Genomic DNA, 25,725 nt, shown 5'->3' with positions numbered 1-25,725 from the left:
TTGCCACATTGTTTTAATCTGGGATCGGTCCCCGTTGGAGTTAAATCAAGGGTAAAAAAAGAGTCTTTGTGCAGCATTAGTTCATTGCAACACTTTCCGGTGTGCACCGCTTGGCCACCAGGGGGCGGTGTGATTCAAACAAGCCCAACAAAGACGACTTTCACTACTACTCAAACTGCAGTCATCGTTTTTTAGATGACAAAATGGCTGCAGAATCCCATCTCATTTAAAAAACGATCACGATTAATTGAAAGGAACCTGATGGTCTGCGATATTTACTTTTGAAATGAAGGCAAAGACAGTCTGCACTCATCAAACATCTTCTCAACCAGCAGTGGACCTAATGAGAAGGCAGCAGCAGCAACCTCACGTCGCTCGCTGGATCGAGAGAACCATCGAGTCGTGCGGAGAAAAGAAAGCGGTCCAGCAAAAATTGGAGCTAGAGCATTACCGCGAGGAGCTAGTGCCTCCATAACACTCTGTCATAGCAAATGATTGTGATTAACGACCATTAACCATGCAGCTAGCTCCATTGTTGTTACGACTTCATCATTGCACATTGATAATTATAGCCAAGTCAATCAATTGCCTTGATGCATTATGAACATGAACATTGTTTTGTGCTTCTTGGCAGAAATTTGCTCTTGACTACAAATTATTCCTATATGTATTTGGTAAATTTGCATTTTTTTGCAATGTCAATAAAACACTTTTGGAAATGTGAGAAATTACATGATACACTCAGAAGTGGTTTCATTTGAAAAAAATAAAGATTAAACTCACTCTTTTCGCTGTACTGTTCGGCACCATGACAGCCCTGCTTGATTGTTGAAGGTTGAGACAGGTGAGAGCGGAAGTGAGGGAAATAATCCACCGTGCCTTTCAGAATAAAGCAGGAAGTCGAGAAATGACACCCAGCCTCATGCGGTTCTAATAAATAAAATATAATAAATAGAAAACTAGAATAAAAAACACGAATTTTGAGCCCAAAATTTGGATAAACAGAACGCGTCACTGGAACTGGATGCTTGGCATGTGCTTCAGCAATGTGTCTTGCAATCAGAAATTCCAAGTTCGAAGCCATGCATTGTAATTGTCTGACGAATACGCCTCCCTCCCTCCCTCCCTCCCTCGCTAATCCATCAAGTGAAAGTCATTTTTTGTGTGCGTGTGGACATATCGCCGCATGTATCGGCGCGTCTGGAAGTGACGTCGGTGCGTAATTGTCGCCCGCCGTCAGTGACATTTGCGGACGGGGAACGAGTACAAGAACGCCGTGTCACGCCAACCCATTTAATGGCTTCTCTTTGTGTGCCTTAAAAGCCGCTTGACATTTCCCATCAGGATCCCGGACGCTCCGCGCGCGCGTGTGCGTGAAAAGTTCTTTAATATTACTTTGGAGTTCTACACGCCATTCCGTAGGAAGAGAGCTCATGTGCTGACAGAAAAGTGCTGAAAGTGAAAGCAGGCCATCTTCTTGTCAGACAGCTTCTCGCTCCATTGAGATTTGTTACAGGCACAAAAAAAAAAAATTTCAAATTTCAATCTTAATAAAGATAAATAGATAAAATAGTACAGTATTGTATAACATTTTTAATCAATTTTGAGTTTTTTTTCATAGTAGAACAAATATTAGTGCTGTACTGATGAGCTGTCCCAATGTCAGTGGGATGGCCCCGTGTCCCAATACTTTTGACCATATGAAAGCACCTTGGAGCGCAGAGAAAAAAGCGGAGAAGGTCACAAATGTGTTCATTGTTGACAGGTGGAGTTGAGGTTTTTTTTTTTTTTTTTGCATGCGCCCACACCTGCTTAAGGGCATAGGCTCCTCCCCCCCATCCCACCTCGCCAGCAAGGCCTTTTAGCCGGCCGATGCGCTAGCGCGGGCCATCGATCGGCTGCTTAATACAGCAGACGCACATTTAAGCATTGATTTGTGGCTTCTGTGACTTTTGGCCAGTGAAGATGATTAACCGAGGTCTTGTGGCAGCGCCCTCAAGGTTTGTGTGTGTGTACGAGATTTAATGGAATGTACACAATGGTGTGTACACACACGCATGCAGTGTACTGGAGTTAAATATTTCAAGGTGGAAAAAAGTAGCGAGGCAACTTTTTGCTACTGACTTGAAGTGCATTCGACTTTGCTTGCCCTTCACAAAGCAGCAAAGTTAGCAAGATGCAGACATTTTTGACTCCTCATGAACACAATCACAATGCGGCGTTCCGCAAGGTCCGATGCTCGGTCCACAGTATTTTCCGATTTTGCCCTTTTTCAGGTGTGTAAGTGTCGCCGGCAACAAACGGGTCCGTCGCTATATAATGAAGCTTATTAGGCGCCGGGAGGCTGGCGACGTGTCTCGGCCCTGGTTTGTCTGTCACCTCGATGCGGCGTCTGACAGTTTCCCAGGAATGACCTATCATTGCGTTGTCAGCGCACTGGAGGAGGCGAAGGGCGTGGAGCGGGTGCGAGGGTTGACACTTTGTCAGGTGAGAGGCGCTGGAATGACCGTTTAGCAGCCGCCGACTGTCTTATCGCCCGTCTCGGCTGTAATTATTCCCTTTTCTTTCCTAGCCAGAAAGCACTTAATGGCGAGATGAACGAGGCCTCCCGTGGAGCTCCAAGCCCTCGTTTGATGATTGGTCTGATTAGGACAATCGCCGACAATAAGCAACTCGACCGTTTTCTGTCTCTCTCACACACGTGGAAGAGTTAAGCGCCCTGTCGCTAAGCAAAACAGCAGCACCTGATAGTCCTCCAAAAGAACAAGCTTTCAAAGAGACGGGTTCTTATTTTCCACAGCAGCGATAAATAGCCGGGCGACCTGACACGGCAGCGAATTGGCGTGATTTGAGCGCTGGTCACGGCTCCGCTCTGAACTCTAATCGTGTTCCCCTCGAAACACAACGGACGGAATAAGTGCAACGTGTTGAATTCTTTTCAGGGCTGTTTGCGCTGTGGTTACCGCGGCAACAACGTCAAAACTAGTCACCTTAATTTGAGTAAGCGGGGGAGATGTCCAGGCCGGTCCGCTCATATCAGTAGCAGGTGATATTTGGTTACCGTGGCAACAGTAATTGGATTGGAATACAACTACACAAGTTGACCAGCTTAGCTTAACGCTAACATGCAATGCAAAACGCCATTACCAGGCTGTAAAAAAATAACAATAAAGCATCTATGAGTGTTTTGAATGACAAATGTAGCTCGTATCTCAAAGCGCCCGCTCGGCCGGTTGAATGAAAATGCTCGGCGATGTGCAGTTGCCATGGCAACAAACTAGAGATGCTATTGTCCAAGTGCGCAGTTGAAGCTTTGACTTCTTTGCGCTTCACGCAGTCAAACACAACGTAGGGCGGCACGCACACACGCAACATGCACACGGCCTCGTTGCTAATTAGCTTTAAAGCCCCGGCCGGCCGGCCGACCGCGGTCTGCTGTCAACACCTCTCAGCTCGTCGCCGCCGATCGCGTTAGTTAAGATTCCAGACGGCTGCCCTCGGCAGAGCTCAAAATGACACGCAGCCTCTTCTTTGTTTTCGGGAGGCAGTCGTAATGTTTACTCTCCTTCCTCCAGGGGGGGGCAATGCTGGTGTGTGACCTCCCGTCCCCCCCAATCCCACTTCAACGTCACCATGGTAACCGATTGCTGTGCAGTTCTCCCTCGTGGAACACAAACACCTGTTGCCATTTCCCGCAAGAACTTTCTTTCTCCTTTCTGGCTAAAAGCGCCTCTAGCTTTTATCTTTCCGTGTCATTTGAAGGACGCCGTGAAATGGAAAATCGCTCGGAGGTGATACCTTTGTTTTTATTGAGGGGAGGGAGACAGAATTTCGCAGCAGGATTTTCGGAACCAAATTTACGATGGCATTATTAGGCAACCTTTTGTCTCATTTCCAACTCAATTGTCAACCGCAGTCAGCTAATCATTATCCTTCATGATAATTGTCTTCTGTTTGCATACGACACAGCTTGAAGCCAAAATTGAATTGATGGAAGGTTATTAAGACAACAGCGACCAGCGGGCCTTTTTTAACAACGACGGGACCAAAAAAAACAACAACGCAGTGCTGAGGCTAAATAATACTCAGCGGTTATTTCCCAACGGGACATCAGCTTTGTTTTTTGTCTGGATGTTTTTTGGGGGGAAATCAGTCAGAGTGTGGCATCCCACCTCAGAGCCAATTTTTCAGGACGGCGAGGGCCGAGTTAAAGGTGACGTGGGCCGGGTGGGCGCCGCGGTGAGCCAGCAGCAGGGAGCCCGCCTCGGCCCCGCGGCCGGCTTCCAACAGCCGCCCGGCGAGCTGTCGGGCGTCCGGCTGGCCCGGCTGCCGGCGCGCCAGCATGCGGTGGCGCAGCAGGGGGAAGGCGGCCGACGACGCGCACTCCACCAGCAGCCCGGCGTCCAGCAGCAGAGAGAGCAGCTCGTCGTCACACACCGCCGCCGCCTCCTCCTGCGAACAAACAGATTCCGTAACAAACACGCGTTCGCGGAGGCGCAAACAATGGGCCGTGTCGTTTTCATGGCTCCGTGCGCCGTGTCGGGCTTTGCGTTCCGGGCGCTCGTCCCCGTCGGGGTATTTGCGGAGCCGAGCCGGCTCAATTATGCATGGCGCAACTGGCTTTTCTACCTCTTCAGGAACGAGTCTGCCTTAAAAGCACAAATAATACATGTGGAAAAATGGCGGCCAGGGGCGGGTTTCATTTACCGGCTGCACATTTGCTTGTAAACAAGCTTGGTGAGAGATTCAAATTGAGGCCAAGTGGAAATGAAGTCCAAAGGTTGCTTTTCATTCATGGTGAAGAAAAGCAGCGAAGCAGCGGGCATTTATTTTTCATGTCACCTGGACGTATTTACAGCTTTGAGCGTTAAACAAACAAGAAAACATTTTGGTGATGACACACTTGGGCTTGTTGAAATAATAATAACGGGTGGAGTTTTAAATTCCCAAGATGTTTTTTTTTCCAGGTTAAATGTGGTAGCTACTTGAGGAGGAAGGCCGCTCCCTCCGTTGCTCAGCTCCACACACGCGCCTCCCAGGCTATTACATTTTGACAAGTATGTGTGAGAGGAAAGAGATAGAAGATTTGAAGCCTTCAGACGGTGGGATTGACAGGCCAAGTGGAAATAGATGTGACACAGCAGTGTGGGAAGGGGGGGGGGGGGGGGGGTCAGGCGAGGCGAGACGAGGCGAGGCTGGGGGGTTGTGATATCAGAGAGGAGCCTGAAATTTTTCCCGTCCTTTGTACAACATGACGGCCTGTCATTTTTTTTTTTTCTTTCCCCTTCCCAAGGCTCAGTGAAGGGGAGCGATGTTCCGAACCGACAGGAAAGCCAACACTGCGACACGCGTCGTCTGGGGCTGTGTGGGCGGGGCCTGGCGTGGACCGACTCAGAGCGAATGTGGTCGTGGTGCTACGTTGTTGATCTTCTGCAACCTTTTGGCCTCTTTGCTTCCGTCCTCAGCCAGACACGGTGTCGGCAACGTCTCTCATTTAATCGGCGTGTCAGGAGACGCCGTTTTAATGACACGCTAATCTTCAGGAATTAAAGTCGGTCTCAGCGCCGTCTCAGGGGGGATGGCTTTTGTGAAGAAAAGATATCACGCGCTCATTGGGGGCCACGCAGACGCCGGCCGTCTCGCTCGGTGAGATAACGGCTGTCAGTCACGGCGAACGGAAGCGGGCGGCGCCGTCGGACGGATCCGTTTAGGGCGCGCCGGGAGCGGATGAAACCTCGGGGCTTGTTTATGCAGATATGAAAAGGCGGGTGAATTAAGAGTGACATTTTACACAGCTAATTCACTTTTGCTTGTTACGGCGGAGAAAAAAAACACAAGCGCATTAAGGTGAGGTCTAATTGAAAAAGTTGACGGCGCCGGCGGCAATCAACGCCAACCGACGTGCGCCGTAATTGTTGGAAGGAGGTGTGAGGGCCAATTAACAAAAGAAAATGAAAATGCGGAGCCACCTTTCATTTTCAGTCTCTTGCCGCAAAAACAAGCTTGCACTCACTGCGGTCATCCCGTTGACCCGCTCCCGAGTTTGCCGCAGAAGCTCCTCGTCGCCGCTCTCGGCCATCAGCTTGAGCGCCGGCTGCTGGAAAGCGGGCAGCAGCAGTTGGGCCACACTTCGGACGCACTGGAGGACACAAAGTCGTCCGATGAACGCACACTAATTGCTTTCCCACCAACCACTCGTCTCTACCTAGCTAGCGACCTAGCTAATTAGCAATCCAACTACCTGCTTTGCCCCAATAATGATTTTTGCCTCGTTGAAATAATCGAATCACGGGCCAGGCTCATATAAAAAGGCAAGGGGAATTGAATCAAAAGGACAGTAAAAGAAAAATGCACGCCCAATAGCCACTGAGGCACATAATTCCTTTGAGAAGGTCTCCGGTGTGCCTGAGCACACGGTGTGCCTGTGCCTGCGCCGTGGCTAGTAATATATGGCTATTACAATGCAATCTGACTCCTCTGCTCTGCTGGTTTCATTTTGCCGCATTCAAATTAAAGTGGAACACAGTAAAGCGACCCCCCCCCCCCCCCCAACACACACACACTGGTCCTCCCCTCCTTCACACCCACCCACCCACACTTCTAATAGCAGACAGCCGCTCAGCAGCCGCTCGCTTTTTGGAGCCGAATAACATTAACGCTAAACTAATATCACAGTCAGCTGGCGCTAGATGTGCCGAGCGGCGTGGATAGGATTGGCGGGGCGTCACGCATAGCGATAGCTCGGCCAGCACCTTCGCTAGGTCATCAAAGGAGAGGCGCCGGTCCCCGCGCGGACGCTAAAGGCTAACGGATTCTGCCTAGCGACTGATGGTGTAGCTTCACCTGCGGCGGGAGCTTGTGCTTGGTGTTGTCGAGGGCTCGCAGCATGCTCAGCACCTGCTGACCAAGGCCCACTTCCGCCTCGGGTCCCTGGCGGCGGGTCAGCATGGCGGAAACTAGCAGGACCCAAGGGTTACGCTCCGACGTGGCCCTGGACACAGGAAGCCATCGTGGGCTGCTCGCACACAAAAGTAGACCTCGACGGACTTACACGTCTTCTTGCATCATGGGCGGCCATGCTTGCAGGAGCAGGACGAGCGTCTGGAAGTCCTCCCGCTGGCTAGCCGCCTCCAAAAGGTCCAGGAAGAGGCCGTAGCGCTTCTCCTGGTTTTCCACGTCTTCGATCTGCACCTGGTGGGAGATGGGCTCACGTGACCTTTCAAAACTTAGCAACCTAGCTACTTTACCAAAAAGTCTTAAAACAGCAGGGAACTCTCTCCAATTGTGTAACAAAAAAAAAAAAAAGTGCACAGTACGTCTTCTTTAAATGTATGCTAATGCTCTTAAAGTGCTGACGTGAGAAAACGGAGATTCAGAGTCTTGCTGCCCTTTCTTATTTTTTTTTTTTTTAGTCCGAGCACTAATTTGGTACGCAGCCCGAGGACGTGCGGAGTCGTGCGATGTTAAACGAGCAAAGTGGGATGAAAGCGCGCATGCTAATGAGGCGGCTGGCGGAATTAAAAGGCTGAATACAAAAATCAAAAGGGGACTTTTATTGTCGGGATAAATAAAGAAGATGCCCCGAGTTATCAACGGCAAATTTGCCAGGCTCTTTGCTTAATTACGCGTTGCGATGATGTCATTGGCGTCAAATGATTTTCCGCCATCACCTGATTGTTTCAAATCCAGAGAAGGTCTATGATAATATAATCGGGGCCATTAGTCATTCATTCAGCAGGATTTGGGTTTTTTTCGTGTGCCGCCCCCATCCAACACAACCGAAAATCGACTTTCCGGGGCGTATTGCGTGTCGACTACCTTAAAGTTAAGGCCATTATCTTGTCTAGTTGTCCTTGACCCGAAAGAGAGAGGCGGCATCCGGGCTCGGAGCCGTATCTCGGCCAGAGAGCCTCGGGTCTCTCCGCCAGCTCATCAATATTCATCCACCCGCTGCGGCTAATGTCTCGAGCGGCGGGCGGGAAGGAAGTCGTGGAGGTCGCGCCAGAGAAAGAGAGCGGGCGGCACGGACCACGACGGAGGATTTGAAATAAAAGAGGATGACAAGAAGAGAGAAAATGAGGAGGGCAAAGAGCGGCCGGCGGCGGGATGCTGCGTTCTGGCGTCAATGAGGGTTTTTTTTTCCTTTCCACCCACCAATGCTAAAACGCTTACGAGTAAGCATCCTGCTATAAAAAAAAAATCATTTTCTCCACTTTTAGGTCAGAAACCGATGTATTCAATTTGAGTGAAATGTGAGCTGGCCAAAGAGGAGCTCAAGGTGAAAGTCTTCAACAGATTGAGCCCATCCCAAAGTATCAATATTAAACACGTCGACTATATTTTAATCTCAAACCCATTTGACTCCAAGCTGTCCTTCATCATGCATGCGGAGTTTGTGTCCCATGAATATTCCATCAGTGAAGAAAAAAAGGTCAAAGAGAAAAAGGAACGCCGCCACACGTCAACGCAAACACGACCCAAAATCTGGGTGGGAGAATCTCGGGCTGAATGTTCGCAGCTCCTGTTTCCGCTGATAAAATGAAATAAGAATGAGAGGAGCAGCCTGGTCGCCACGGCATTGATTTTTTTTTTTAAATGATATAAAATTGCAAATCTCCTTGGTGGATGTAATTATGCAAATTCTTCGCGCTCGCAATCTGCATTGGCGTCACTTTTTCGTCTGCTAAATGTCACAAACAAATAAATGGTTGCGCGGAGAGCAAAAGGCCGAGGCAAGAAAAAAAAAAAGCGCTTCCGTACTGACGTCGGTGACATTTTAACCGGCCGTGGTTATGACTAATCACTTCGGATGAAGTCACAAAATCTATACCAGGCTTCGCCTAAATGCTAAATAGCCCCATTCGGGAAATGGCCTCTCTCGTTTTCCACTTTTCAAAAGAGACTACCTGGGTGTGCTTGAGGACGGCTTGCGTCCTGTAGAGCAGCAGGAGGCGCATGTCGGCGTCGCGCATGCTGAAGTTGCTCTCCAGGATCTGCAGCACGGCGATGCGAGGACGCACCGGCAGCGACGGGTCGCCGCAGAACGGACGCAGCCAGGTCAAAAGGTCGTCTGAGCTCACCGTGCTGTCGCTGGAAGAGCGGGGGAAATCGTTTTTTTTCTTTTCCGTCCGTCGTTTCGCGTGTGTCCGCGACCTACCCCGCCTGCACGCTGTCGTGCACGGCCGTCGTTACAGCCTCCAGCACGCCGAGGGCCGCCGTGTGGTCAGTCAGGACGTCGCCGCTGAGGGGAGGAACACACAAGGCGGAAAAGTGAGGAGAAAATGATGGCAATGGTCTTACATAAGAGCTCATTAAGATAAGAGGTGCAAATGAAGAAGCGTGTCAGGAGGGGACAAGCACTCAGGGAAGGAAATCAAAGACTTTACTTTCAGGGACACAGTTCAAATGAAATGCTCGGCAAGCAAATCGATTTTTAGCAAACTAGCGAGCCAATTAGTCCCCAGTAAAAAAGTCACTGGAGGTCAAAGGGCAGGCAGGCAGGCAGGCTACCTGAGCTCAGCCACCACTCGGGCCACGGCGTCCTGCAGCACGCTTTTGACCGACAAGTCCAGAGGTCCCACGGCGACGCACAGGAGCTGGCGGATGCTCTGGAGTGGCTGACCGTCGGTCGCCATGGCGACCGCCAGTTCCCGGACCTTGGACCTCTCGGAGCGGGACAGGTCGTAACGTTGACTGTAGCCTCGCAGCTGCTCCTGGGATCGAGTAGAAAGCAAAGCAAACATAAAAAAAAAAAAAAAAGAGACAATGGAGGCTAAACGAGTCACAAACGAGCGTCTTTTACCCGTAGCTCAGCGTCGCGTAGCAACACACGGCGAATCATAACCTCCCCTCTGCCCGCGCGGCAGGACCAGTCGCTTAACGAGAAACGGCGTGACGGGAAAAAAAAAAAAATCAACCCACCTCCTGGCTGTCTCGCAGCGACGCCACAAAGTGGTGGCCCAGCGTCTCCAAGTGGGCCTGCGATTGGCGCAGGTGAGCCAGCGCCTCGTCCAAGGTCATGCCGGCCTCTTCGCCGCCCGCCGCTTGGCCTCCTCCTCGCTTCTTGCTCTTCTCAGCCAGCTGCCGCAAGCTTTTGGTGGCTCGCCGAAGAACTTCGCAGCGCGTCGGGACGCTCAGCTGCAACAGGAGGGAAAGACGTGACCGCTAAATTCTGAGATCGGGGTGGCGGGCGCGCAATCGTAGCGAGTTTAAGCGGCCGGCTAACGGCGGGCTGTGATTGATTGGATCCACAAGTTCACAATTCAAGAGGAAAGGAGACGACGGCCTTTGGCTGCTAGGAGATTTCATTCCATTGCAACAACACATACACATACTATCTATTGGTGTGAATGGATTGCACCATTTTTCCCCCCAAGTGCGGATCAACCAAAATGACCTTGCAATAAAAGTGGAATTTCATGCGTTTAACCACACATGGACAAAAGACACTCCTCCGCCATGTTGTTGTGGTTCAATAAAATAATATCAATACACCAATAAGTAAATAAATCATGATGCAGTGGAGTAACTCAAGGTTCAATCCCTTTGGTCCCTCTAAAGTATCCAGCGGATGAGGAAGCACCGTAACCACCAACTGAAGGTGAAACATTAAAAAGGCTCACCGCGCCAGCTTTTCCGACACTTTCTGACAAAAAAACATTACGGCGTGGACAAAAGGTCCGGCGGGCGCTCAGCTATGACCTCGCCCCCTGGCCTTGGGGGAAATAGAGCCATTTGTCATGTGTGTGGGGAGGAGGGGGAGAGTCAAGCCCCCTCGGAGTTGATGGAGGAAGGTATGACAGCGGGTTTCGAGGAGATAAAGTGCATGTTAACGAGCGCAACGGGGAAACCTGCTGGGCGCTCCGCTTTAATTGGCGCTGAAAGGGGGAGAAGCACAAATGAGCCCAGTCAAGGGAGCTGCGTGGGGGAGGAGCCACAAAGGATTGGAGAGCAATTACCTGCTGGACGGCCTGGAGGGAGAAGGTGACGTCATCCAGGAAGTGGACGGCGTGGACGGGAAGCAGCCTGTCCAGGTACTTGGCGCAGGTGTCGTAGGCGTGCAGGTAGTCCTGCTCGCTGACGGGCGGCCTCTTCAGCAAGTGGGCGTCGCCCTTCCAGAACAACTTGCGCAGCCAGGCGCCGTGCACCGCGCTGGGGGACAACGTCGCCCCCTGGACGCCGCCGGGCCTCGGCAGCAGATGGGCCAGCTTGGAGATGGACAGCACGTTCTGACTGGTCAGAACCGGTTCGAGAGCGACCAGCGGGTCCTGCGAGCCGTCCGTCAGTTGCCGGTAGTTTAAGCCTGCCGGCAAACAAAGGGAATTAAGTTGCTGTGTTCTCATAATTGGTTTGTGCATGTAAAAAAAAAAAAACTATGTATGTAAAATGAGAGAGGAGAGGAAAAAATGGACGCCGCTTGGCATGACGCGTGTTGTGACAGACGCATCCGCTGTCTGAGCTTGAAATATTCAACAGCGCCATGCAGATCCACTCACACACATCAAACTGTGGCACAATTGCAGACAGAAGACGAGTCAGACGAGCTAGCGCTCAAAGCGACGCCCACTCGCACGTTCTACCGGCCGTCCGCATCACACTGCGAGCAAAATTGCGTGCTTCCTGCTGTTCCACAATCCCCACCGCTTCCTGTCTGTCCGCCCATCAACACACTAGCTTGGCCCAACGCTAAGCTCGATGCATTTTTAATGACGGCAGGTGGGGTGGCGATGGGTCGATGCTTGCGGGTGACCGACTCTGCCTAGCGACAAGCGGACAGTGCCAAAAAAGGACTCATCAGCTACCTGAATGTCAAAAATAAAAATCTGACATTCAAATGTCAAAACCTTATATTTGAAAAAATATTTTCATAAATAATAATTTCCTGTTTTCTTTTAATAATTAAAAAAAACATTCAAAAAGATTTGAATAAATAATCATTTGATTTTTGTTTTAATAAGACAAGACAAAGCCCTGCTTAATTATGAGCTGGAAAAAAAAAAGCACAGACGGCGCAAGCGAGGCATGAAAACCCCGCTGCCCTTTCCGCCACGTCTTGAGAGAGCGCTCGCCGCGTCAACTCGAAACTTTGCAGCGCACTCAAGCGGCAACGAGGTGTCCGCAGACGACCTCGGAAAGGACGTCGATTCCGCTTTGAATTCCTGCCGACTCACCGCTGGCCACGGCGCGGAGCTTCTTGAGCAGCTTGACGTGGCCGTCGGGCGCGATGGCGTCGGCGGAATGCGGCCGGCAGCCGGCGGCGTCCAGCAGGGTGTAGTAGTAGAGCAGCCGGTCCAGGTCGCCGCCCTCCACGGCGGGCAGCACGTACTTGCTCATGTGTCCGTAGAAGGCCTGCGGGTCGCTCTTCAGCGTGGCAAACAAAGCCAGCGACTCGCTGCGGGATTCCACGTCCTTGGTGGACAGACTGAGGAGCAACATACAATGAGAAGAGAATGACAAGACTCCGCGTGTGCCAGCGTACCCGCTGTCTGTGAAGAGGAACTCCAGATGAGTCATGTGGACCTCCCACAGAGGAACACGGTAGCGTTTAGCCAACGACACCGAGATGCCGTACACGTCGTCATCCAGAGTCCTAAAAAAAAGGCAAAAAGAAGGATCGCACGAGCGCGCGGAGAAGGTCGGACTATTTCGACTGACTCAGCCAGGCCGAGGATGGTCTCCTTCTTGTAGTCGGGGTCGGAGCTGAAGCGCTGCACGTCCACGCCGCGGCCCAAACCTCGCAGCACCTGCGCCTGCGTGTAGTCGCTCAGCCGCTCGTTGTAAACGTGCAGCTGCTCGATCAGCTTCCGAAGGTCCTCCGGCCAGCCCGAGTACGCCGACACGTGCCGGGTGACCAGTCGGATCAGCTCCTTGGGGTCGGCCTGCCGGCGGGAGGAGGAAGAGGTGGAGGATGACGAGAGACTCAAACGGGCATGTCGGCACAGGCTGCTAATTTTATTCTCAAGGTCTCAAATTTGAACCTCAAATTTGCAATCCAATTTGTAATTCAATGATTAAAAACTAAGTGGACCTAATACTGAGCCCTGTGGAACACCACCAGTTTGACAGTACATTGCTAAGAATTTTTTTTGCAGGATTATTTTGTGTGTGTCATGCTGTCATTTAATAGACAAATTTGCTGCATGGCGGCTGCGGAGAAGCCGCGTAGAGCCGATTCGTGGACGAAGAGCGCCTTTGGCTTATCGTCACGCCGCACGCGCTGCACCCGGCGAACCCGACAAGTTGGCCGCTTTTCTGATGCCTTTCATTGAAAAACTAATGAGGCCACTTCTTTTGCCCCCGCAATGGCTTCGGGGGAAAATCGGGGACAGCGAGCGAAGCCCGCTTCTTTAATTCGGCTGCGAGGAACACATCAAGTGTGGCGGCTGAAAGGCAATTCAATACGAGAAAATACGCTCCCAAATGTGGCGAGGGGCCTTAACGGCCGCCGTGATTCAGCCCCCCCCCGGCGGGAAATTGGACGTCGGGGACACGACGTCGGATCCTCGTTTCTAATTCACACAAGTCAACGCCTCGACGGTAGCTCACCGGCCGGCCGGAGGAGGTGCGGCGTCGCTTTCGTCGTATTTGCATAAGATAATTATAGCATGAAGGGACTCGGTGAGATTGGAGCCTCGCTCGTTCAAAAGTGAAGAGAGGGAGAAGATTGCCGAGAGTCCCATTTTGAAGCCGTCTCCCTTACGCGACCTTGCCTTTGAACCGGGCGGGGTGTGTCGACTTCCGTCACGTGGAATTCGGAATCGTCCGGATCGGACGTTAATCGGCACCCGTGGCAAAGTTTGCTGGCGTTTACATTTCACGCAGGTCAAATAAAGAAGGAAGCGAGGCGGACACAAACCGCCTGGAGGGCTCCCAGTCAGCCGATGCCGGCTGATTTATTCCCGCGGCCGCATTCCATTAGTCCCGCTGATCGATAGTCAGCCGGCAGAAAGATAAATAAATACCCAGGTGAGGAAAGTTCCCCTTCCGTGACCGAGACGGGTTAGAAGCCAGCACAAGAACTAGAAAGCGGCTTCGTCGGGCGGGCCACACCTGGTAGAGCGCGTGCCGCTTATCCTCAAAGCAAGGCTGCAGGCGAGTGTAGATCTGCAGCGAGTAATAGTAAGCGGCCAGCTGGAGGGACAAGGCCGAGTGGCGCTGTTGCTCGAAACATCGCTTGGCGTCCAGGACCTGCGCAGAACGGGTTGCAGACGGATCAGATCAGCTGCACGGGAATTGAGCTGTGAGTGCTGCGCTACCTGAGGCAGCGCCAGCAAGTAGGCCAGCGCCAGCGTGGCGTCCCGAGGAAAGGCGTCGTTGGCCAGCTGCAGCAACACTGCGGACGAGGAATACAAATGACAATCATTAAAAATATCCTCCTTGACTTTGGCTAGTCCGTCTATCTTTTTTTTTTTTTTTTTTCTGGGCATGGAGAGGACTCACAAAGTACACGGCCACTCCACCACGCACTTTGAAAGTTTCCCCAGAATGCCAAATTAGACCCAACCGTCCACGTTGGGACGCCAAGCCGGTGGGCGGAGCTAAAGCGCCACCCGCTCCCTCGCCGCCTTCCTACGACCTCGTCGCTAGCTACGGACGAGCTACGCCTCCAAATGAGCCCATTACACGCCTGTGTCGAGCCGGCGATACGATCGGCGAGGGAATTACCGGAGGGATAAACACACGCCCGCCCATCCAATAGATAACCCAGACTTGAAAGCCCACGCTAAATCAGTTCGCGGGGAAAAAAAAAAAAAAGGAAACTCAAGACCTTTTACCCTCAGTTGCGGGAAATAAAGTGGCGCCTTCTGTTTTGGCCTCGGCCAGTTTGCCGGTCCTCAGCAGCACCTCGGCAAAGTTCTCGGGGGGGACGTCATTGTAGGACGAATACACGTCGTGATTCTGGGAAAGAAAAAAAACACAAAAGAATTGGGACATGTTGAAAATGCTTTGCAAAATAAAAATGAAGGTCAAACTATTTGTCTTGTTCCATGTTTTCGACTTGTGTCGTTCCTTCCCTTTTTATTCTTTTGTTTTTTTTTTCTCCATCACGTCACGTCGCGCTGGATGTTCCGCCGTTGCGTCTCTTCTTCCTCTAACGCCGACAACTCCCAAATTGCTTTCGGCATTAAAACGACTTAGACAAATCAATATTAATTTATTCCCCGCTTTGTTTTTTCTCCCCCATTTTTATTTGGAGCCGTTTGAAGTCATCTGGAGGAGGAAGAAAATCTAATTAAACGCCTCAAGTCAAGAACCCGCTCAGGCATATTTGCTGTAATTTAAGAATGTTGCCTGAGGCAAAGAAGGGTAATAATAAGCGTAACCAGAATAAAGAAAAAAAAAAAAAAGGAAGACAACCAGTCATTGTTGACGATCGTGTACGTTGCGTTCCCCAAACAGCTGTCCCAACATGACAGCTTGAGGTGCAGCTGAACCCATTTTTTTTCCTCGACCGCATCCGCTTACCGGATCTACGTAGGGACATTCAATGACATCTTGATAGAAAGCGCAGCAGCCTTGACGTTCCAGTTTGGAATTGTCACTCGAGCGCTCCTCTGCGGCGGCGGCGGCGGCGTCTCCGCTCTGAGGAGCCGATATTGAAAAGTCAACTTGCTGATGTTTTAAATGGACGGCCAAGTGAGGGCGCGTACGTGCAGCGGGCGCAGGCAGTCCAGCGAGCGCTTCCACCAGCGGTGATCGCCCACGGCGCTCAGCACGGCCTTGGTGGTCAGACCCGTGGTGGTCAGCACCTCCATGGTCTTGGCCGTGGTCCTGTGGAGCAGCTCCCCTGCCGTCACCGCCTGGGGGGCCGCCGCCGCCTGAATAAACGAGGATGAATAGAAACATCCGAGTCGACGAGGCACATTTGGAGTGGGCTGGCGGCTCAAGAGGTTTGTTTTGAATAAAAAAAAAAAAAAAACACTCGGAGGGTGAGAAGCGCAGCACGACAAAATGACAACAGATCGCTTCAACAGCGGCCATCCAGACTTCAAACGTTAAGCCGCCGCCGCTCATTAAACATTCAACGCCCACTCGAGACATCATAAAGTTGGCCCAGCTGATGGCCAGGAGAGAAAAAAAAAAAAAAGCATAAATAATCCAAAGGAACCCAGGAACCTTAACACGGGATTTACACCTCATGAAAAATGCAGGAAGGCCGCAGGAAATCACACAAAGCAGGCCGTTAAGAAAGGAGGACCCGAGCAGCTAATCAATCAGACAGTAGGGGGCGGGGCCAATATATCAAGCAAACGCACCTTGGATGAGTCGCTCTCCTCGGCTTCTCCCGCCCCCTCGGCCATCTCGGGCTCCATTTGGTAGTTGACCGCCTGGTACAGGACCTACGGAAACATTTCAAAGAGCGCAATAAAACTTTTGACTCTCTAAATGTTCTGAGCGGCTCCACCTGAGTCTGCAGGTCGCTGGAGGCGGCCAGGAGCGCGTTGATGTTGTCGGGCGGGCAGTGCGTGAGCGAGAAGGCCAGCAGTTGGCGTCTGGCTTCCAGCTGGCCGAAGCCGTCGCACTGGCCCAGCAGACTACAAACGTCCCAGGCCGGCGCGTAACCTGCAAACACGGCCAACCTTTTTTTTTTCTGCTTTTGTTGCCAGCGAGACCAGACAGAACATAATCGGAAGAAATCCCTGCAGGGTAATTGTGTGAAGCACACAGAAAACAATTACGCACGCCGCTGATCTATTATGTTGTCATAATGGCTCTCCCGAGTGAAGCGCGGAAAAAAAAAAAAATCACTCGACCTTGAATCGGACCGACAAATACGAGTGGGCTAATTTTTTAAAACGCCGCCGCAGAACTAGAAAAAAAAAGTCCCCACTTAATGAAGAGTCACTCCATGAATCCATCAAGCAAGGAGATTGGGCTCATTTTCAAACAAATCCCGACATGCGTGTGCGTGATTTAAGCTCGTACCTGCGGCCATCAGGTCCTGACAGTGGATGTAAGAAGCCTTGAAGTCCAGACACCGCAGGGCCTGCTCAGCCAGCAGGGTCAACACTTGGCCTTTGCGCGTGGCCTCGTCATCCCCTTGACACACACACACACACACACAAAAATGATTTTGCTATCATCTCCATCAACAGGCTAAACTCATAATCCTCCTCATCACGTCCGACATCTGTCTCAATAAATCTCATCGCGCCCGGCGAAGGTCAGAGCGACGAGGCGGCATATTAAAGGCGAATGAGCTCGTCGCCGCCGGCCACCAAAATTAAATACGGGATTGCTTTCGCTGTCTGAGGACTATTTGTGTCCGTCTTGGATCAAGTGAGCGATTGGGCGCACCTGCCACTCGCAAGAGGGACGCCACGTTGAGGAGAGTGGTGGATTGCTTGTAGGCGCTGGCGCAGTGGGCCACGCATTCCTCCAGCAGAGACAGACGATCCGAACGAAGACGCACTGCAAGAAGAAAGGAGAAGGACGTCAATTGAAATAGTTTGAACACCATGTTTTTTTTTGTTAACGTCGTGGCGAGGCGGTGGGGAGGATTCAAAGTTGTCAACGTTTGGGGCCTTTAATTGTGCGGAGCTGAAAAGACCTATACTATTATCAAATCCTTTCATTCACCATCTGGGTGTGTATGTGTGACAAGAACCAAATAAAAAAAAATATGTGTGAGTTGTGAGGCGCGGCCTTGAGCTATGGAAAAAAAAATTCGCATAGACAACCTTTTCTTAAGCTTGGCTTTTGTCCCACTATCTGCCATGACTTCGGTAGGAAAAAAAAAAAGGAGGCATCACTGAGGAGAGGTGTCAAAGATAAAATGGAAAAAAAAAAATGACTGGAAGTTGAGCGTGGTGACCTGCTACTTATTTACCTTGCAGAGGCAGGACGTTGACGCCAAAGTCCGCCAGGTGGCCGAGTGCGTCGATGAGGTCCAGCTCCTCCTGGACGGCTTGGGGCCGGTCGCTGATCAGCTGCAGACAAGCCCTGAGGGACGCAATTTCTTCATGAGCATGCTTGCTAGGACATTCCGATGCAAATGAGTTGAGACGCTTCTTTTGGACAAAAGTAGTGTTTTGCCACCGTGGATGGGCAGGGAGCGTCAATGGTGGGAAAACTTTTTCCACTCTCGGCAAAGTGACTAGCGAGGAAGGGCGTAGCTTTACTGGGGTTGCAGTGTTGATAATAAATGAGAGCAGCTGATTTCTGTCGCCGAGCCAAACGAGCCGCCCCATCGGGGGCCCAATCAAGCGTTATTCAGATGAAGGCCTCCGAGACCGGCGCGCTTTGCCCCAATAAACAGCGTTCCCACTTCACTCCACTTAGTAGACCAATTAGCCGCTCTTGTTTCTGCCGCCGACGGCGTGGATGAATAGAGAGGAGATTGCCAGGAAAGAAAAACAAATATTTGCATCGGAATCATTTTTGCATGATGGTCGGGCTCACCTGGCCAGGCCCATGCAGGGGTCGGTGAGCGTGGCGGAGGAGTTGAAGTACTCCCTGGCGGCGGCCAGAACCAGATGCAGGCTGTTGCGGTAGGCCACCTTGACGCCGTGGAGCTTAGCCGCGTCCTGGCTGACCTGCAAAGGGCCCGATGATGACGACGGCGCACGCTCGGAGAAGTAAAAGACGCCTACCTCGGAGCAGTGCATCAGTCGTCCCGCCAGACGGACGTTCTCCGAGCGGCCGGAGCACAGCAGCGATTCCACAAAGATCTGCACAAAAAAGAAAATCCGTGAATTGGTCCTTCGATTGATGGCTGGTGAGTCTTTGACGGCACCTGGTGGCAGGCGTGAGCTTCCAGGCAGGTGTAGACGTTCTGCTGCATGTCCAGCAGGTCCTGGAGCAGAGCCCGCCACGCCGTCTCGCCCACGGCGGGCTTCCTGCAAACACAGAAGATGAGCCTCGGGATTGCGCAATGGGACAGGCGGCCTCGTACTTGCGTCCGGTGTGGCGACACAGCTTCACCATGAGCTGGTGGGCTTCCTCGGGGCTCTTCTGACTGCTCCTCACGTAAGAGATGGGCTTGCGCAGGCCGTGCTTCTCCAGAACCTCGGCCACGCTGTCGACGGAAGCGCACAAAGCAGTGAAGTTCTCCTCGTCTGCGTTGGCCGTCTCTGGCCCTCCCCGCGGTGCTCGCGTTGAGGGGCTCACCCCGAGGGGAAGCCCAGAGGAGGATGAGGGGGAGGAGAAGCAGAAAAGGAACAAGAGCAGCGCGACATGGAGGTGATTTTAAACTGCGGCAGCGCAAAAACGCCTCGGGCTGTTTGAACGCCACGGGACCGCTGCCGATGCTTTGATATATTGTGTGTGTGTGCGATGACTGTGCTTGCTGAAAGGATTCTTTTTTTTTTTCCCCCTATCGCCGCTCTCCATCAGAGGCCCATTATGAGGGGAGGAGGGAACGCGATTGCAGCACGGTTGCCGCTGTTCGGACTTGCGCAATACGGGCCGAGCTGCTTGATGAAAAAAAACAAATGGCGGCACATCCGAATCAAAATGGCCCTTGGGAAATACAAAGCATTCCTTACGCCATAGCCCAAATAGGTGGATGAAGACAAAAGAGAATCAAATTCGGGGAAAGAAAAAATAAATAAATCCAATAACGTTACCTGAGGTGCTTCTCCAGTTTGTCCACCTGATCGTGCAGAGATGACGTGACGTCCGTCTGTGGCCTGCACAATTAGAAAAACAACATTTGGAGAGATTTTTTTTTTTTTTTTGAGTGGAAAAGATTTGTCCGGGCCTGTCAGTCGCCTTTCAAAGCGCTACGAGGCCAAGCTAAAAATAATAAACCCCCCGTGTCGCACATTCTGGGTTAGTCGCCCGCTAGAGAGGTGACCCGCCAGCAACTCGCCCAAGCGCGTGTGGCCCCGCCCACTTTTCAGTTTTTTCCTTTTGCACACGACTCGTTCACCTTCACTCCCCCGACCGTCCTTAAAGATGTACTCGTGCGTTTCGTTTTCCCCGTGAAGCGATTTCATGCGAGATTAGGAAAAAAAAAAAATGGGCCCGGTCGGTGCTCAGAAAATCAGAGCTACTTAAAAGCTCGTCTGCGCGTGACGCTGAGTCAGAGTCTTTGTACGAAATGGCGATGGAATGATCAATGTTCCGGGAAAAAGAACATTTTACTGGCATCATCATCATCATCGGCAAACGTTTCATCACGTAGATATTGAAAATAGTAAAAGGTGTGCAATTACGACAATTTCCTTTTTTTTTTTCTCGTCTTACCCAAAGCCCCTCTGCGGCAGACACTCCAGAATGTCGTAGCACAGGCTGAGCTGGTCGTCCCTCTCGCTGCGGTAGATGCACTCCAGCGCCACCGCCATCAGCTGGTCGGGGTCGCCGATCACCTTCTGCGGGCACTGCAAATAAAAACAAATGAGCTTTGACCGATACTCCATTGAACCGACTGAAAAGTCACCTTCTCTGTCAATTCCACAAATGGCCACTGTTGTTGAGTGGCGCTGTGGCGCAATCAACAACTACGGCCGGAATCATTTCGACTGAAAATAGGTTTTTGTTGGCGCTCACGTCAGGTTTGGAGTGCTGGAAGATGATGAGGGGGAAGGTCAGGTCTCCGCAGGCCAGTCCCACCAGGAGGTCCCGCAGCAGCCGCTCGGCGGCGCCCTCCTCCTGTCGCTCGCAGCGGTGCAGGAAGGGCACCATCCACTGGAAGGCGTCTTTCACGTAGTGCTCCCTGCTGGACTGATGGCCAAAAAGACATCTATTCATTTCTATTTTTTGGTTTTAGTTGAATTAGGGTGGTTGGGGCCAATCAAAATTCCAGCGATATAAAGCGACTGAAATACTTGACCGGGCTGCTCTGTGATAAAGAAGCACATCAGATACAGGAAAAGGAGCTAATTTAATTGAAGAGCGAGCGAGCGAGCAAGCTAGTCTCGCCGGGGCAGTCAAACGGTTGTTGCCGCGGCAATAAAAGGACATTTGCCGACTGCCCGGCGGCCCGCACGTCTGCTCGGTCCTGGCAGGTCCGCGTCGGCCGGCCTCGTATAAGGCACTCCAAGGACAGCGCGGTCGCTACGCTAGCTGGCACGGCTTTTAATAGCGGGCTCAAATGAAAAGGGAAAACAAAGCCAGCGGAACAAACGGCCCGCCACGCGTCCGTGCTCGGACTGACTAAGAGGAAAGGAGTCGCGGGCCTTACGTTCTTCATGAGGAGGCGCAGCTGGTCGATGCGGGCGAGCTGCTGCAGGTCTCGCAGCGCCAGGTTGCTCTCGTCCAGCGTCTCGTAGACCAGCGTCTCCAACGTCACCAGGTCGTCGCGCAGCGGCTCCAGCCCGGGGACGGCGCGCTCCGTTCCCAGGCGCACCAGCGACAGCGCGCAGTCCACCTGCCACATTGATGAGATTTAAGCTTTTCACAAAACTACAAATTCATTTTGAGAAAATCCAAACGTGCTGCTTGCATCCCTAAGGTTTTATTGTTCCTTGCTGAAGAATGAAAAGAAACTTTTTTTTTTCGCACGAGGCCCGAGCGTCAAGCGAGTGAGGTACGATCCTGAGGGCCTCCTCCAGAAACGTGTCGCGGGAAGCAGCAAAGGGAGACGAGATCTAATTAACAAGGAACGAAGGAGCGAATGAAAGAAGGCGAGCGCTGCTGCCGCTGTGATTCCTGGAGATTAACAAATTACACTGGCGCGCGAGCGCGAGCGAGTAGTGGCTTCATCTCCCGAGGATGATGAAAGGCGCCATTCCCCAGTTGCCTTGAAAAATGTGCAATGAAGCCCCAAATCATCCTCCACCTCCTCCTCCGTCGGTGTACGGCATAAAAAAAAAAAAAGACTCGTAAAATTCAAAGTGGTAGGATCTAGTGTGCCCTCGCTTCCTCGATGCGCCACTAATCTTCGTTGCTCTTCGCAGAGGATAAAGAATCTATTTTCTTAGCGTGTTACATTGTTAGCAAGAAGCTAAACGGGCAGTACCTGTCGGGAGCAGGATTCGATATCTCGCGCTCGGCTGCAGTACCAGTCGGTCAGGAGACGCACGGAGGGCGCCGGCGAGCGGAAGCGCAGCAGATCCGGAGCGTCCTCGTACAGGATGTCGTTATCGTCAAACGGCTTCTGCTCCAACGTGGACCTGGACAGACACGAATGTGTGAAATCATTTGAAAAACGATGACAAAAAAAAGATTTCGAGTAGCTTACCTGCATCGGTCGGCCTCGCACCAGTCGGTCTGTCGGTGTCGTTGCTCGTCCCACGCGATCAGCGCCAGCTCGCCTCGCTCGTCCACACTGAGCGCAAAAAGAAAACGCTGACACAGCAAGTCAAGAAAAAAATCTTTTTCTCACTGTAAGATGCGTCTCATCGACGAGATCTTTTTATTTACGCTCGAGTAAAACCCGAGAAAAACGATTCTCCGTGCGGTGTTTAAATCAGCCGCACTCAGAAAAGCACTCATGCCAGTGGCAAGTGATCCCTCTTAAAACCCAAAGGCTTATCTTTCAACAAGTTCATTTATTAAAGCGAAAAATGAAAGAAAAAGGTATTCGGCCGGAAGGTCGTCTCTGAAAAGGAAAAGAAAAAAACAAATTTCAAGCCGAGCTTTTCTGCCACTGGAACTTGATCGGTAATCACAATGGGGCTGCTTCTTCTCCTCCCCCCTCCCCCTCCTGCTCGCTCGCGTACTGCAGTGCGGCCCAGCTGGCTCGTAAGCCGGGGGACGACGGGGAAGCGGCCCGCGGCGGGCCCGGCCGGCCGTGATGGATGCTCACTGCAGAGCCGCGAAAAGGCCCCGCCTCCTCACAAAAAGGTGTGCAAAATGAGTCTCAATACTCACCAGACCTCAGGCAGCAAGACGGTGTACTCGTGCGGAGACGTGGTCTCGGGAAAGTTGGAAAGGATGGCCAGTCGATGTTGGAGCAGCTCTTCCCCGTGGTACGTGAAGAGGATGTCCAGAGCTTGCACGTTGCTCTCCTGCAGCCCGACCACGAGTCGGATGAGAAAGGGGCCGACCTCCAAAAGAACTCGGGGGTTTTATTTTACCCTGGCGTAATTTCGCGCCGACAAAACCATATTCTGACTACGGAACTTCTTGAAGAACTCGGCGTCGTATTTCCGCTCGGCTTCGTGGGGACCTCCGAGTATCTCCTGCGGGGAGGACAATAAGACCAGCACGTTTACAAATATACTGAAATTAGCAACAAAAAAAAATCTCATTTTCTCTGCTGTTTAGTCAGAAACTGGCATTTTTGGTGAAACTTTTTTTGAATTTCAAATAAGGGGGGAAAAAATGGCGAGCAGCCTTTGAACAGGCCGTGCTCAGAGCACGCCGTGGCGAGTCGGGATGATAAAAGCCGCGTAATATCATATTCATAGACAGCAGGGGAGAGTGGATGCGACGGCGCAGCTGCGGTTGCCATGACAACGTCCGTCCGTCTGGCCGGGCTTTATCGGAGCGGGCCGAAATCTCATCGTCGCCCCGCTGGCGGCTTGAGAAAAAGTGCGCCGCCGCCGCCGCGTGCGATTTATGGAGCGTGGAAAAAGGTGGCGCCCGCCGTTCACATTACTCATCTTGAATCTCAACTCTCCCGCTTGATATACTTTTGGTGGCCTTGCGATAAAAGCCCATTTGTCGGCGGAGAGCCGAGGAGAGGCAACGTACAACTTTTCAATATTTGAGAAATGAGATTAGCGCGCTTCAGAGAGAATATCAATGAGAGACAGAAAAGAATAATCCGATTCTTGCTTTGGGCGGGGTTTAGCGTCGAGAAGCTTTCGTAAGAGCGAGGAGCAGATATTCCACGGAGGGTTCCGGCGCCGCGACGAGTCATGGGTAAATAAACCACGCGTTTGTGTGGACAAAAAAGAAGACAAAAAGCCCGGCCGCGACCTTTTATGCGGCAAAAGGTCAAACCAATCAAGATCGGTTCTGCCCTTTTGCCGTTCCGCAACGACGCCTTCGGGTCCGGCAGATGGTGAGAATCTTATTTACCGGCGACGAGATATAGGAACAAAATGGAAATGATAACAAAAACTTCGAATTGCAAAACGTGTTCCCGCGTTACCTCGTACGTCGCCAGCCTGTCCAAATACGACAGCAGCTTCAGTCGGCTCCGACACAACTCCTTCTGCTCCAGGGTCAGCCTGCAGAAAAGAAATTAGCATTGCAATTTGTTCGCATTGCTAGTCGGAAATCATTCCACAAGACGAACGGTAACGCTGACCAGAATTATTTTTATTTTTTTCTTAAACGCCCCGCCAGGTGACATATTGCACCGTGCCCCCCGGGTGAAATCCATTTTCCACGTAATTGAATCCCGGCCGTAAATTAGGCGACCGGCCGCAAACAACAACGTGCTTTATTAGCTGCCGCGTGCGACTTCCAATCCGGGGGGCCGGGAATAAAAGCCGACGGCAGGGTCGGAAAATAAAAACACATTTGCGGAGAAGCGGCCACGGTGTGACCACATGACCCCTCCCTTGCCGTTTTAATCCCTCATTACGAGGGCGCACCATCGCCGCTTATCGGCCTTCTTCTACACACACTGCTGGAGATTAACAGCGGCTCATCGTGCTCGCCGCCGCATCAAAGCGCGCCGGCTTAGCGCCGCTACCGCCGCTAATTACAGCCGTCGCTCGTGGAGAGGCGGCAAGTGGTGAGAGGCGGAAATTGTGGGCGCCGCCGCCGCCGCCGCCATGTGCGCGAGAGCAAGATGGAGCATTTTTGGCGACACTCTGATTCATCATTTATGTTGCGTAATGGAGCCCTGCGCTGTACGTTCAAACGCCGCCAGACTACGAGTCTATAAAAAAATAAAATAAATGAATCACAATACTCTTTGTGGAAAAAAATGTTTGCTTGAAATATTAAAGAGTGAAGCAAAAAGTTTATGGTTCTTATTGATGTACTTTTTAGTACCGCCATTATTGGGAATGAGCGAACGCTCCGCTGCGAGCGCGACAAACTTCCTCGGGGAAGTTAAACAGCAACGACGAAAGCGAGAGAAAACAAAACGAGGCCGTCGGGTCGTTCGTTCTGCTCTGATGGGTGCCGCAAAATCCGTGTTTGCTTTCGTCCAATCGCAACGCGGAATATTTTCAAAATACGCCCGGCGGTACCCCGAGCAGAAGAAAAGCAAATACTTCAAGTTGGTCTTTATTCCCGAGCTCGTGATCGATACCGACCCATTTACGTAACGGCGGTGTAGTTAAAAAGAAATTAAGAGAATTATTATCCATATTTGGCCTCCGCCTCGGGGCGACACGTTCGTCGGGGCACGCCGCACGCACACGCGGGAGACTTGATGAAGAAGGCAATTCATTAGAGAGCAAAGTGATTCCTTTCAATCCAATCAAATTTAGTTTTCAGGGACAGAACGGCGAGCGTGAAAAGTGCGCTGAGGGTTAAGTGGCCAATAAGCGGCGACAATGGCGAGCATCCGGCTGCAGGAAAGAAAAACTACATTTGCAAGCAAATGGATTTTTAATGAGCGCCATTTATTTGGGCGTGTTGTTGTTTTATTTATTTTTTTTACCTTTGGAGCATTTTAATTGTGCGTAATGCGCGTAGGGAGGGCTCGATGGTGCGAGCCGATCTGCACGTGGAAGAGGTGATTAGTGGCCGCTGAAGGCTTTTTCATTAGTCTTGCACGGGGCGCTTAACAACAAAGGCATAAATTACAGCAAGCTGATTAGCCGCTAATCTCGGCTGGCGCCGCGGCCAAGTGCTCTCGTCCTCGCTAATGTACCCCCTCGCCCCCTCCCGCACCTCCCAACTAATACGGCCTCATCACGTTCGGAAACG

At 51.6% G+C, this 25,725-nt stretch overlaps 1 protein-coding gene across 3 annotated transcripts in view; it reads right to left on the bottom strand.

The window, feature by feature from the left end:
- Window positions 1-3,785: 3,785 nt before the first annotated feature.
- The window catches only part of nbas (NBAS subunit of NRZ tethering complex), a 30,016-nt gene continuing 8,076 nt past the window's right edge, over window positions 3,786-25,725 (bottom strand). The window contains exons 19-53 of one of the 3 annotated variants that reach the window (XM_061270112.1): window positions 23,987-24,065; window positions 22,965-23,069; window positions 22,759-22,895; window positions 22,127-22,213; window positions 21,905-22,058; window positions 21,128-21,313; window positions 20,494-20,667; window positions 20,191-20,324; window positions 19,569-19,631; window positions 18,896-19,018; window positions 18,737-18,839; window positions 18,594-18,671; window positions 18,403-18,536; window positions 17,831-17,943; window positions 17,299-17,412; window positions 16,927-17,040; window positions 16,406-16,563; window positions 16,257-16,340; window positions 15,651-15,818; window positions 15,466-15,582; window positions 14,775-14,898; window positions 14,256-14,332; window positions 14,050-14,187; window positions 12,655-12,878; window positions 12,479-12,589; window positions 12,171-12,421; window positions 10,959-11,302; window positions 9,922-10,137; window positions 9,511-9,713; window positions 9,158-9,241; window positions 8,907-9,090; window positions 7,052-7,191; window positions 6,844-6,991; window positions 6,014-6,139; window positions 3,786-4,452 (exon numbers count right to left, since the gene is read on the bottom strand). In XM_061270112.1, coding sequence (XP_061126096.1) covers window positions 4,174-4,452; window positions 6,014-6,139; window positions 6,844-6,991; window positions 7,052-7,191; window positions 8,907-9,090; window positions 9,158-9,241; window positions 9,511-9,713; window positions 9,922-10,137; window positions 10,959-11,302; window positions 12,171-12,421; window positions 12,479-12,589; window positions 12,655-12,878; window positions 14,050-14,187; window positions 14,256-14,332; window positions 14,775-14,898; window positions 15,466-15,582; window positions 15,651-15,818; window positions 16,257-16,340; window positions 16,406-16,563; window positions 16,927-17,040; window positions 17,299-17,412; window positions 17,831-17,943; window positions 18,403-18,536; window positions 18,594-18,671; window positions 18,737-18,839; window positions 18,896-19,018; window positions 19,569-19,631; window positions 20,191-20,324; window positions 20,494-20,667; window positions 21,128-21,313; window positions 21,905-22,058; window positions 22,127-22,213; window positions 22,759-22,895; window positions 22,965-23,069; window positions 23,987-24,065 — 5,074 coding nt within the window. In that variant the 3' untranslated portion in view covers window positions 3,786-4,173. The other 2 variants (XM_061270111.1, XM_061270113.1) reach the window with 2 other exon arrangements.

This window comes from Syngnathus typhle, linkage group LG22 (genome assembly GCF_033458585.1).
Source record: "Syngnathus typhle isolate RoL2023-S1 ecotype Sweden linkage group LG22, RoL_Styp_1.0, whole genome shotgun sequence".
In the NCBI taxonomy this organism is placed as follows: Eukaryota; Metazoa; Chordata; class Actinopteri; order Syngnathiformes; family Syngnathidae; genus Syngnathus; species Syngnathus typhle.
This window is presented reverse-complemented; position numbering and strand designations above follow the sequence as displayed.